We start from the raw sequence: 13,247 nt of genomic DNA on the forward strand, positions 1-13,247 counted from the left end.
TGTCATCTGCATTTCCAGGGATGAAAGCGTGCATCCTGCTATTCTGGGGGGTTTGCAGGAAATATACATTATATTCTGCAGCTGTATGTATAATAGTAAAAGTTCATAATATACTTTACCTTGTCATCTAAGAGAATGATGTTGAAACTTTTGAAAATCTCGCCTTTTCTTGTAGCTCCTCTCCAGAACCTTGTAACTCTTACTCTGATTTTCCAATCAAACTTCCCAACTTTGAGGCTACTTAGGTCGTCATACTTTGCTTCGGACATGTTGCTCTTCACAGGGTAGGTACAATGCTCAATTATTTGGTGGTTGAAAGTTCTCTACTGTAAATAACTTTCATTATAGTCAGAGAACCATAATGTGTTATGTTTAACACCTACCACAATTTACACTTATGTTTGTTTTGATAACATCATTTACTTACCCACAACTGTAAATGATGAAGGAACATTTTATTTATTTTCCTTTATATTTGATTGTGGTGTGCTTTTAAATTACCTATTTGTTTTTTCCAAATGGCAAAAATGAACAATTGTTCTCTCACACTTTATCTTTTATAGCTTGTACCCGTAGGTGGACAATTTTGCAAATCTTGTATTCTTCTAAGGTGATTGTAATGTATGCTAATTTCTTTGTAATTACTTGTTGTTTGGCGTCCTAATTCTTTCATATCTTATCATAATTAAATGCATTCAATTACAACTGATGTTGCTAACTAAATAGATAATGACATTGTTTGAATAGTTACAACTGCACACATTGGCTTTACGTAGACAAAATTCCCAATATATAAATCAATCTCCTGAGTCTCTTCACTTAGCCTTCTTTTTCTGGAGAAAGTTTATGGATGGTCAGATAACAAAATTAGGGATATTATAACATGCTGTCAAATGTAAAATTCAGGTTACATACTTTGTCTAATTTAGGCTCCTTCTTAATCTGACCTTCTTCATCAAATGGCACTGGTGCGTGAAGTTTCCTTGCTCGAACCTTCTTGCTTGTAGATTTGACAGTGTTCAGGGCTTGTATTAATGTATCTTCATTCAGTGATACCTACATACAAGAAGGTAGTCATACATTACACATTTTTTAAACCAATATTGTACTTTTCATGCTAGTCCCACCAGATTCATTTTTTGCTACCAATTCCAGTAGCTTCGTACACTTTTGAAGCTTTCGTGACATTTTCCTCTTTAATGATGACCATCATTTTGTATTTCTGTTTCTCAAACATTCTCAAAAATGGCGGGAATTATTGTTCTCCCAGTTCCTACACGTGTAAATGACTGGTTTCAGTAAAATGTATGTATTAGTTTACAAAATTATTACAGCACAATGTTGGAGGTTAACCTCTTTGTCTGGAGAGTATAAATCTTCAACAGTTTTCTGTGAAATTTGAGCAATGGCTGCGTAAGGTAAAACTATTGTCAATGATCCAGTGTCATCCGAGCATTTTCTTTCCAACCGAAAACTATATTACAAAGAAACTGATTATGCATGCAAAAAATGGTCAATGTTCATAGTATTGTAAGTTAATTACTTATCATATTACCTTCTTCTGAGATGTGGTATGATCCTCTTACAATTTTGACATTTGAATATGTGAACTATGAATGGAACTTCAAGGAGACATCTTGTGCATTTTGTTAGGTACCAATTACCATCCTCATTAACCTTGTCAATCACAACTTCGCACACAACTTCCCTCTGAAGAGGAATATCATAAGTTAGTTCCTCTCCAATGACAATGACAATACCACCTAAATAATTACAGTACCTGAATATGTGTTTCAGTTAACAGAGTAATATCTCTCACAGTTAGTGTCTGTTTGGTGTCTTGTTCATCATCATCAGACATTTCAGTCATTTCATCGCATCTGAACGCATTGCATAGCATAAATAGAAAGGTATATTATATTTTCTAAATTTTCTTAAGTAAAAAATTAACCTGTTTATGAGGTCATGAACACTGTAATGATCGGGATTGATAAAAATCCTTGTTGCAGGGTAGTTTGTAAGGTGTGCTCTGCCTATATCCGTAACACATATTATTACTCAATATTTTAACTTAATTACGTAATACAAATCATTATGAGGGTGCCATTACCCATATCTTCATACGAACTCACTCTGGCACAGCTGATAATAATTAATAGGTTCTTCCTCCTCAAGTTGTTGCAGAGCTTTGTCAATTATAATTCCAAATTCGTCAAACAAAGTGACAGACACGAAACACCTACGTAACGAAAAGCTGCTTAAGTAAGTAGCCCAGTATGTAATTATAAAGAACACTAACACATTGTCGAATTAGAAGACAAACCTCCCATCTACCAAATCAAATTTCAGCCTTTGTTTTTCCTGACTATTTTTAGTTGAAGTAATGAGGGGTCTTCGGTTCTTCAAGTAACCAACCATGTCTAAAATTGAAAACATTTTAGTAGTAATAGGTGTTGTTATCAATTACAAAAATAGTATAGCATCCATACCTACTAAGAACCTATTGTCTGTTGCAAGTTTCTCAATTTCAGTCATGTGGAAAAGATCAAAAGCATATTTTTCAATTACTAATCCCGGCTCAGTTGCTCTGCTTAATTTTGTGTCCTTGGTGAATAATACGTGTTTTTTGTTTCTCACAGGGCGATATGTTTCGTCACCTAAAAAGTCCTTCACTTTAAAGTTATCAACTATGTAAATGCCTCCTTCAACCAAAGGGCAAGTCAACTCCGCACAATATTTTGCATTTACAAAAGTGTGAATTCGATGGTTCTGCATATTGTGAATCATCATCATATTAAAAGGTGTTGTGGAAGTGAGACATGTAGTCCCCACTTGTAATTATGATGTGCTACTTACCATATCATCGATGAGCAGCATATTAAAACCCCAAAATTCTTGTGTTTCTCTGCTCATTCCTTTCCACAACGCCTGCACTCTTACTCTACATTTCCAGTCATAACTTGAGCTATCTACATCACTTAAATTGTCGTAGTTGTGTAGATCCATTTGTACGCAACTTATTGCTTCAGTATTAGGTACCTGCAGATGCGTTCAATAAATGTGTTCAGAGGTCACTCAAGTAAGACTATTGAATGCAGAGTGTAAGTGCCAGATTTAAAGATTCATACCTGATATGCTGCGAACTGGAGGCGGAGCTTCACTAAGTCTTCACCTAACTTCTTAACGGTATGTATATTTCAGGCTTCTTAATGGTAACTAAAGAGGTATGTAACCGAAAGCTAATCATGCTCTAGTTAGTGCCTAAGTTCGTACAGTAACACCACATGTTACTTGGTTGATGACTGGTTGAAGATGTGGCACGTAATGGCAGGGTAGATTGTCCAACTTCAGCTTAACTGATATAGGGAGAGGTTTATACATAGATTTCAATAATATGGTATGACCTCATGGAAGTAAAAAATGGTAAACACCTAGCTTCCAAATTATTCTAATATATTTTCAAAATAACCTATATCTCGTATAAGTATAATATATTCAAAGTGTTGATAATTTTCTAATTTAAATATAGTAATACGTAAATTTATTTATTTCATAATTTTGGTTGTTTTTATAGTAGTGGACATATTATTTGATCGAAGTTATATTCTATAAATAATTCTTTCTCACATTATCAAAAAAATTTCAAATTTAATTTACGCCGTACACACTTGGTTTATTTATTTGAAACCAACGGTCAAATTAATTTTTAATATTTGTAAGTTACTTCATTCAGTTCATTACGTGATTGATATTTTTTGAAATCCAAACGCCATTAATTACATAAGTAAATCGTGTGTTAATGATGTTTAGGAAATTGTAATTTACATTTTTTTTATTTTTAACTTTTTGATGAACACAATACCAATTTTAAAATTTGAAAGCTAAGAAATGATTGTACTGTTTGTAATTACAAATTTTTTTTAATTGCATAATAAAATTATTGAGAAATAATATTTATATTTATAGCTGTTTTATTAAACTTATTAATTCCAAACCTGGGATATCTTAATTTATTGAAGGAATCTAAAAGTACAATTTCACATTAATCTTTAGTTTCGTATGCACGTAGCCACGTATTATTATATGTAGTATATAAAATATTTGCCAAATAAGGCATGTTGTAGTTGTACTACTTACGAAATGTAGTCAAATTATGGTTGATACACGCTAAATAAATTCATTGAGCAAAGGTTTTTTCAATAGGATGTTTTGAAAATTAAATCGTGTGAGATAATACCGTTAGCAACTACATAAAATCTGTGACTTTGAATTGGACCAAGTAAATATTTCATACTGTAAGTTACGGGCCTGTGGAATCTTGGTTCCAACAAATTGCTCGTGCCATTAGTTCAAAATGTAATAACAGCTTATGTAAAGGGAAGTGCAAAAAGTTTATTGCTTTTGAATATACATAGTTCATAAAAAACGTATCGGTTGGACAACATAATTAAATTTCCCAGGTTAAACCATATTCTGAAAAGAATAGGATTTATGCTTTTCTTTTAAATTACATCTTCGACATGTACACAATGATTTACCACCAAGTGCGTAGCCAAAGTATTGCGGCTTTGGGTTAACTACGAAAAAAAACTAAAAAGCCCAATGTACATACGTTACATTAACCAAACTATATGATTACGGTGAGTTAATAATATTTATTCTGTAAATAAATTATGTTTTTTTTAAAATTATGACATTAAATAAATATGTTTTCATTTAGAATTATGTACATACTTAAATTAATAAAATAATATATTAGGTCGTATTTTTATCGTACTCGCATATAAAGTTTTCAATATTTCTACATTTGTATTTGAATAAGGGTACAACATTACATGAAATAAAAATTACTATTATTTTAAACACTATTTTATTGACATTAATGTCGCATTTATTGTACTTTTAAAATAAGGTATTTTATGTTTTTAAAAAAATTTCAAAATCAGTAAGTAATATTTGTAATTAGTCAAATACATTGATAAATTAATAAAGTTTATTATTTTTAATTAAAAATATCCAAATTAAAATAACAACTACTATTAAGTATTTCATTATTTATTATATGAATTTGTAAGTTTTGTTTATTTTTGCATTTTTAAAAAATGTGGGCGTCAAATTTGGCCAACCAAAAAAATGTGTTTGTCCTCTCACCATTCATGTTTTATGATTGCATGTGTTAGAGACTATTCATCTCCCCTAATACCTCTATTAAAGCCCACTGCATCAGACTCATAACCGTTCATTCATCATCTCCTCTACATCAAATTTCTTCTTCTCTTACGCCACATCAATCAACAGAGCAATCAGAGCAATGACATCCCCTTCCAACAACAGGTGAATATCATGACTTGTACGTGTATATACATATATAAATAAACCTGTTTCTTTGAACTGTTAATCTATTTTTATGATTATTTAGCATTTGCAATAGGTTTTATGATTTGCTTTCTATGTCTTCTTCTACCTTCTTTGCATGTGTTGTACACCCTTTGCCATCCTCTTCACTTATGCATGTATATACATATATAAATTGTCCAATTCCTGTGAACTTTTAGTCCATTTGTATGGTTATTTAGTGTCTCCTTCATGTTTTATGATTTGGTTGCCAGGTCTTCTTCTTACTTACATACCTCTCTTCTAAACCGTTTCTCCTCATTTCACTTCCTTTTGGTATATTAACATGTCCACACCAATATTACTTGTCATAACTTTAGGCACTTTTGTACTTTAATGTTTCATAGTTTGTGTAACAGATAGATTAAGTTACCGCTGTTATTAAAAATTTGATTCATGTCTTGTAAGTGCTCAATAGAATGGTAAAAGTCCGTAGTTTTACATTGTTCGGTTCACTTCCAATACATGTGTCATATGCTTCCTTGCCCTATTCTTTGAAATGACTTTTCACCTTCTAATCGTTTCATTTCCCGGTGTGACATTATTGTTGCACTTATTTTTTTTTACTTTTACTCCTATGATATTGCCTAACCTAATTTCTCCTCTAGTGGTAGCAGTTCGGATGAGTGCGAAAGTGCAAGATGTGAGAACCGCAGATTCCTGAGATCGGAGAATATGGAAAAGAGCATGACCATTCTCAATGTCAACCTGGCTGCTGTATCGAGGATGGTTGAGGCACTGGGGAGAGCCACATGCAGTTCAGTGGGTACATGACAGTGAAGCAGGAAGAGTTCAACAAAAGCTTCAAGGCGCAGCAACAGCTTCTGCTTGAGGAGATTAGGCTACTGAGGATTGAGCATGGTGAGATTCGCAGGAAGATAAATGAGGAATTCTGAATGGCTGGCAGTTGGGCTGATTTAAAGTCTGTTTATTTTTAATTATGTTTTAATTATGTTTTAATATATTCATGAATAATGGGGGTTTTTTTGGATGTTAACAACATTTGGCCTAATATAAGGAAGTTTCATGGTTATTATGCTGCTTACATTTCTGTGTTTTGCATGTCAAAATTGTTTTTTATTTTCAATTTGTCTGCTAAGTAATCCAATCGTCTATTAGCTCCATAAAAGTCATGCTTACGTGGTTTGTACAACCGTGTGTATGTAACTATCAGTACGGGGAAGTCCAACAGACTGACATAAGAGGTAATTGTACTTGGCAGGTAAAGATACTCAAGGATCTGTTCTCCGCATGATCTATTTATTCATTAAAACTTGCTACTTGTGAGTTGTACTAAACATAATTGTGTCATAAGGCAATTAATATTCTGCAGCATCGAGCCACTCAAAGGAATGATGGCTGATGTACTGCCATAGGTGTTTGACGTCTGCAATACTCTTGTGCAACTCCTACATCTGAAACAGCGGTTGTCTTCTACTCCAAACTGTAACCTTCATTATGATGTATATATTTATTATGTTATACATGTACTTGTATACAGATATTTGTTAAATACTTAGTTTGGGAGTTTAAAAAGCAAATTATTTTGAAATGAAATAGTAAGGTCATATTACAACTAACATTTCACTACTCTTATTCCTCTCTATTTAGTTTCCTTGAAATATTATTTATCAAGTACAATTGTAACATTAAATTGTAACTTTTTAAAATAAAATTGAAAGTTGTGGCATAATTGGGCGAAAATTTTCTTTTCCTTTAAAATTTCATTCTAAATTGTATTTGATTTTCTTTTTTGGTTGAACTTTTAATATTTAGCAAACTTACACAATTTATTTAGTAAATAAAAATTTAAAAATTTGAGGAAGGAACATGTATTTTATAGTGCACTATATTTAAAAAGTGACCTACTTTTGACATTGTTATTACAAAATAAACATTTTAGTTTATCCATGATGAATATTACATGAACAAATTAGTGGTTCTGTCACTTTAGATAACAATATATTACACCCACAACAATTTATATGGTTCAATTTTTTTAAATTTTATATCTTAATATATTTAAAATGAAAGGGCTGGGTTACCGAACTAAGTTGTAGGACCAAATGCACAATATCCTATTTCGATAACTTATTACATATATGTCATCATCATAAAACAATAACTTCTCAGTAAATATATATTCTTTACTTTCATGGCTAAATGTTATTATGTATATGATATTTTTTGTAAAAATTCAAATTTAGTTTTCACGTATATATGAAACAGTTCTTTAAGAAAATTATTTTATAAATTGAAATGAATAATATGTTTGGCTAAAGATTAACATATGATCTGACTGCTCAAGCTGAAGAGCTGGTCAATTGCTCAAATTCCAAATTTGATAAATTAATAGATATATTTAATCATAATAAAAAATTAATTTCTTAGTACATTTATATTCTTTACATATTCTGTAATTAATCAAATTTAGTTTTCACCTCAATATTAAACAGTTTTTTAAAACAACTATTTTCTGAGTTCAAATGAATAACATGTTCGTTTCTTTTTTAACATATGTGAATGCTTAAATTGAAGAGGTGGTGAAAATTCGAAATGCAATTTTTTTTTAAAAAACTTAACCTTTATTTTTGAATGTATTTAAAATAAAAGGGGTGGGTTACTGAACTAAGTTGTATGAGCAATTGACCAAAATCAAATTTGATAACTTAATAAATATTTGTAATCATCATCAAATAATATCTTCTCTTTTAATAAATATTCTTTACATTTTTTGCTGAATGTTAGTATATATATGACATATTTTGTAAGAATTGAAATTTAATTTTCACCTAAATATGAAACAGTTCTTTAAGAAAATTATTTGCTAAATCCAAATGAATAATATGTCTGCCTAAATGTTAACATAAGTGAATTAGTATCAACAAATTAAATTAACTTTTTATTAATTATCGAAAGAATAAAAAATTGATATATGATATATGATTTGGGAAGTAGATTTAGACCAAATGGTTGTAATAGGTAATCTTAGACAATGTATAGTGCCTCCCTTAATTATGGCCGTCAGTCTTCACCGGCCTAAATCTTGTTTATAAACAAACTTCATATATATATATATATATTTTGATATAAAGATTACTTTCGCAAAATTAATATTTAACGTTTAAGAGAAAAATCTATTACAAATCGTGATTTGTTTTAATTATAATTAATTATATGGTTGGTTGAAGATGCATTTGATTTAAATGCTAAATATTAAGAGACTATGGAAATTCATATATATTATATTAATAAAAATTATTTTTTTTCCTTTTTTCCTATAATGGTGTGCAATATTATAATAATATAATCTTTTAATCTAGTATTTTGGTTAAAAAATTGTATACTCCTTCAAATCGATATAATAAAGAATTGATATAATGTTTGAGCGAATATATGGGTTAGTTAAATTCAATAAATACATAACATAATTTATAGTTATAAAAGATCTCTACATTTTAATTAAAAAGAGTTGAACTGAACCACATACAACCCACTTGTAGTTGCAAGTTGCAGTTATTGAACATGTAGGGGGAGAGCCGAGGAAAGGGGTTGTCCAGTAACTTCAACAAACTGAGAAAGGGGTTTCTTAGGTTATGAGCGGCTCATTGCGCATTGTTAAAGGTAAGAAGTTCTTTTCTTCAATCTTTACTATTTGTTCATGTGTGCAATATATATGATCACTTAAACTATTAGACATATATGTACTGACGCAGGAATGAAATGAATGCAATTTCTATGTACTGTTTTTGTAGAAGCATATAACAAAGGAGAGCTGGTATGTTGTTTCCTACTTTGTGATGACAAATCCTTATTTTAAGGCTTGTACTTGTACTTCAGTTCTATTTGAATTTGCTTAGTTAGTACAAATAATCTATTTATATTTTCCCGATTCAGCCTTTGCCTGAGGAGTTTGAAAAAATTGTGGGAAATGAATTAACCGGAACAGTGTATCTCCGGGTTAGAAATGGTGATGCATGGCAATGTTTGTTGGATAGTGCCAATGCATGTATAGGAAATGTTTGAAAAATTATGGATTTCTATGCAATCAAACCATACAGTGTCTTCCTTCTTGATTACAAAGACCATGGACGTTTTCATGTTCAAATATTTGATGGTAACACGGTGGAGATTGATTACCCACTAAGGCCTATTCAATATCATAAAGTGTGCGATACAGGACGTGATCGGAAATTTTTTAGTCCGACCGAAATTGAGAAACTAGAAGCAAGGTTCTTCTACAATGCAATGGGTGACAGCCGCCTAAGTGACAGAGTTTACATTGAGGGAGAACACCTTTAAAAAAATGCTTACACTCAGGTTACATTTTTCTCAATCGAATGTCAGTTCCGCTTGCTATTTCTACTATTAAGTTCAATTTTAATTCTATATTGGTTAGGTGCTGCCCAATGATGTAATCGCCCGATTAAATGTACATGAACAAATGACCTGGGTTCAGTTATGCCTGAACAAAAGTACTTGGATTATAAACTTGAAATGGGAGAATGGGAATTTGCTCTTTAACAAAGTGTGGACAAAATTCTGTGAATATGTGAACTTGAAAGAAGGGGATGTTTGTGTGTTTTCGCGTATAGAGCATTCGCAGAGGTTGAAAATAAGTATCATTGATAATGATAATGACAATGAATTAAAAACTGAAGGTATATTTGCAGATCTTGATCAGACCTAAAAAAACTTTAACTATATATGACAAAATTGTTAACCATGTTGTATTCTTCCTGGGCAGTTCATGGAAGTGGAATTTCAGCCAAAAAATGTTTCAAAATGGTTAGTCATGACATGCTGCATGACGGGAATCTGGTAACGTAATTGCATAACTTACATTTATTGTAACAATTTTAGGGAGTGGCTAATATATTTATGTTCTTCACATCTATATTTGTACTATATAGGAATTACCATCAAAGTTTATAGACACTTATGGTTCAATGCTGGGTGACAAAGTTAGGCTGTCATTTGGTGATGGGTGGCGGTACATTGCTAAGTTCTCTAAGCACAATAAAAGTTTGTTCGATTTGGATGAAGTTTTCAACAATTATTCTGTGAGGGAGAGTTTTTGGATTTTCTTCAATTGTGTTGGTCCATCAAGTCTATACTTAACAATATTTAGCATAAATGGTATGGATATTCTTCATTCTGCACCCGCTAAAGTGTCTTTGAAAGAGCTGGGGAAAAGACCGTGTTTTGAGGTTACTGATATGTCTACGTCAGATTCAGATTCTTCAGGTACTTTTCATTTCAGTATGAAGTATATTACCAAAGAACCATACAGAATAACCAATTTTGTTTGCTTTATAACAAATGCTCATTTGGAGAGATCGCCAAACCAAACAACAGGTACAACAATACTCTGTCCATTTAGGTAGGATGTCTGTTGGCCTTTATGCATAATTAATAATAATTATTTTTATTCCAGGATTGGTTAATCATATTTCATTAGGAGGAAGTCAATTACCTGTGATTTTGCATGATACGGCTGAGGCAAATGTCGAGGAATGTACCTTTGAATTGATGCCTTAATGACTTCTTATAGTTTCATACGTATGTGTATATTTTGTGCGGGTGATCACTGGGATGTATGCAATATTATAACTAATTATTTGTATTCCAGGATTGGTTAATGAGATATCATCAGGAGGAAATCAAATACCTGGGATTTTGCATGATGCGGCTCAGGCAACTGTGGACGAATGTACATTTTAATTGATGGGTTAATGACTTGTTATAGTTACATAAGTAATTGTAAAATTTCATGCCGCTTAAGGAGCCACCCAAGCAAATCCAGAAGTATATTTTGGTCAAGAAGATGTTAGGTATGAATACAACACAGAGGGGGGGGGGTGAATGTGTTTTGGCTTAAATGTTTGATTTTCGATCGACTTAGGCTTTAGCAGTTGGTTGTTGTTAATGATTTAGTAGAATGGATGTTAAACATAAATAGCTGAGCAAATATGTAAAACAAAGATCTTCAAAAATCACTTAATTTTATATTAAAAATCAAGTAGTGTTTTGCTACAAAATCTCTAAGTTCTTGTTTTAGAACTTAGCTTCTTTCTTGAGAGAGAACACACACTTTTTCTAATCTGATTGTTCTCTTTTTTTAACTAGAGGACCAGTGTTAACTTTATAACTCAGTTAACTGCTGGTTTACACGGTGGATAATAAACATGCTATTAGCTTTTCTAAACTGTCACTTGTCATTTCTATTTATAGAAAAGCAAATCTTCCATTTCTGGATTAGCATATCTTTAGCTTCCCGTGATTACTTTAATCTCCTCTGTCAGTTAATCTTTGTCATTGATCTTGCACATCTCTCAAGCTGCTTTTTGTAGACTTGTCAATCCAGCTGTGTGAATTGTTTGTTGATTTGCAACCTTGGATATTGAACTGTTCTGCAATTCTGTAATTAGAGAAATTTCTTCACTTCGAGATCTCCAATTAAGCCGTAGAGAACTCGACATCTCGATAGGCATGTTGGCTTGACGATATCTCTGAAACTTCATTATTGCCTAGACTTATCTATAACTCTAAGTTCTCTAGTGAATTTTGGTTTATCGATAACTCAGAGTTCTCTAATGGACTTTGGCTTATCGATAACTCAGAGTTCTCTAATGGATGTATACTTCTCGATATCTCTGAGTTCTCGACAGACAATTCCTGAATTCTCTACACCCGGTGGATGTTGCTTATCCATCGAGTAGTGATGGTTTATCCGTCAAGTAGACATTCCTCATCCATCGAGTAGATATTGCTCATCCGTCGGGTAGATGTTACTCATCCGTCGGTACTCTCTGGAGTTTAAATGACTTCTCGATAAGTCATTCTGGAGTTCTCGAATGATTTCTCTATAACACTAATTCTGTGACTTGTAGAGATCTTGACTTAGAATGTTTTACACCAAACAGATTTATTCAACTCCAAGCTTCTTCATAATTCTTCTGAGGCATGATCTTCTTGATCTTCTTCCAGATAGAATTCTTAGGCTTGACACTGTTCAGAGAAAAATGCTCCAGTCTGCTCCATTTATATTTTACAGATGTTAAGTGGTACAAGTATGAATTACAGATTAAGGTTACAATACAACTAATCTTAGGGTTGTCAGTATGACTTAGTCTTGTTATGATACAGGCATGTCTTGCACAACAATCTCCCCCAATTTGTGAGAAGATTGCTTATCACAAATTCATGCCTGTTAATAAGACTAACCCCAAGTTAAAGAATGAAAATAAAATGATACAAAAGCTGATACAACACTTGTACATTGGACAGTTTACAATAATTAAGTAAAGACTGAGCTGTCTGATTCTTTCTCAATTATGTTCTTAATTTGCACAAGTATTTCCAATTCTTCTAGGATGGGGGTGTCAGCTAGAGCCTCTATTAGTTTCAGCAAATCTGGCTTAGGATATCTAGCTAACATCCCTATCCTATAACTTGACAAAGAGCCAACTTTTATATTCAGAAATCTTCCATCCTTTGATATTCTGCTCTTGCCTACTGTTGATGATATTATTACCTCCAGTAATCTTTGACATTCTTCTGAGGCATAATTCTTTGACATCATCTATTATATATTACAGAAGAAAATACCCTTTCCTTCACAGTAACTCTGTTGCCGTCACATGTTGATCAAAGAGGACACGGAGTGGTAAGATTACCTGTACCCAATCCTTGTAAAAATGTGATCATGCTTAATCCGTACTTGTCCCCTTAACTTTTTTTTATCTTCCATATAGTATTTCCCAAGACACATGCTCCAAGTATTTCGACCATGGACCAAATCTACTCTCATCAGACTTCTATTTGGAGATGGTACTTGGTATGTCGCTGTT

The 13,247-nt window shown here is 32.2% G+C and overlaps 1 protein-coding gene across 1 annotated transcript; it reads left to right on the forward strand.

The window, feature by feature from the left end:
- Nucleotides 1-6,164: 6,164 nt before the first annotated feature.
- LOC141696242 (uncharacterized) lies at nt 6,165-11,118 on the forward strand. The gene is made up of 8 exons (XM_074500412.1): nt 6,165-6,255; nt 9,150-9,172; nt 9,292-9,374; nt 9,456-9,669; nt 9,794-10,055; nt 10,142-10,215; nt 10,308-10,641; nt 11,027-11,118. Exons 1-8 carry the CDS (start codon nt 6,165-6,167, stop codon nt 11,116-11,118), a joined length of 1,173 nt encoding a protein of 390 aa, XP_074356513.1.
- The last annotated feature ends 2,129 nt before the right edge of the window (nt 11,119-13,247 follow it).

This window comes from Apium graveolens, chromosome 11 (genome assembly GCF_009905375.1).
Source record: "Apium graveolens cultivar Ventura chromosome 11, ASM990537v1, whole genome shotgun sequence".
Classification (NCBI taxonomy): Eukaryota; Viridiplantae; Streptophyta; class Magnoliopsida; order Apiales; family Apiaceae; genus Apium; species Apium graveolens.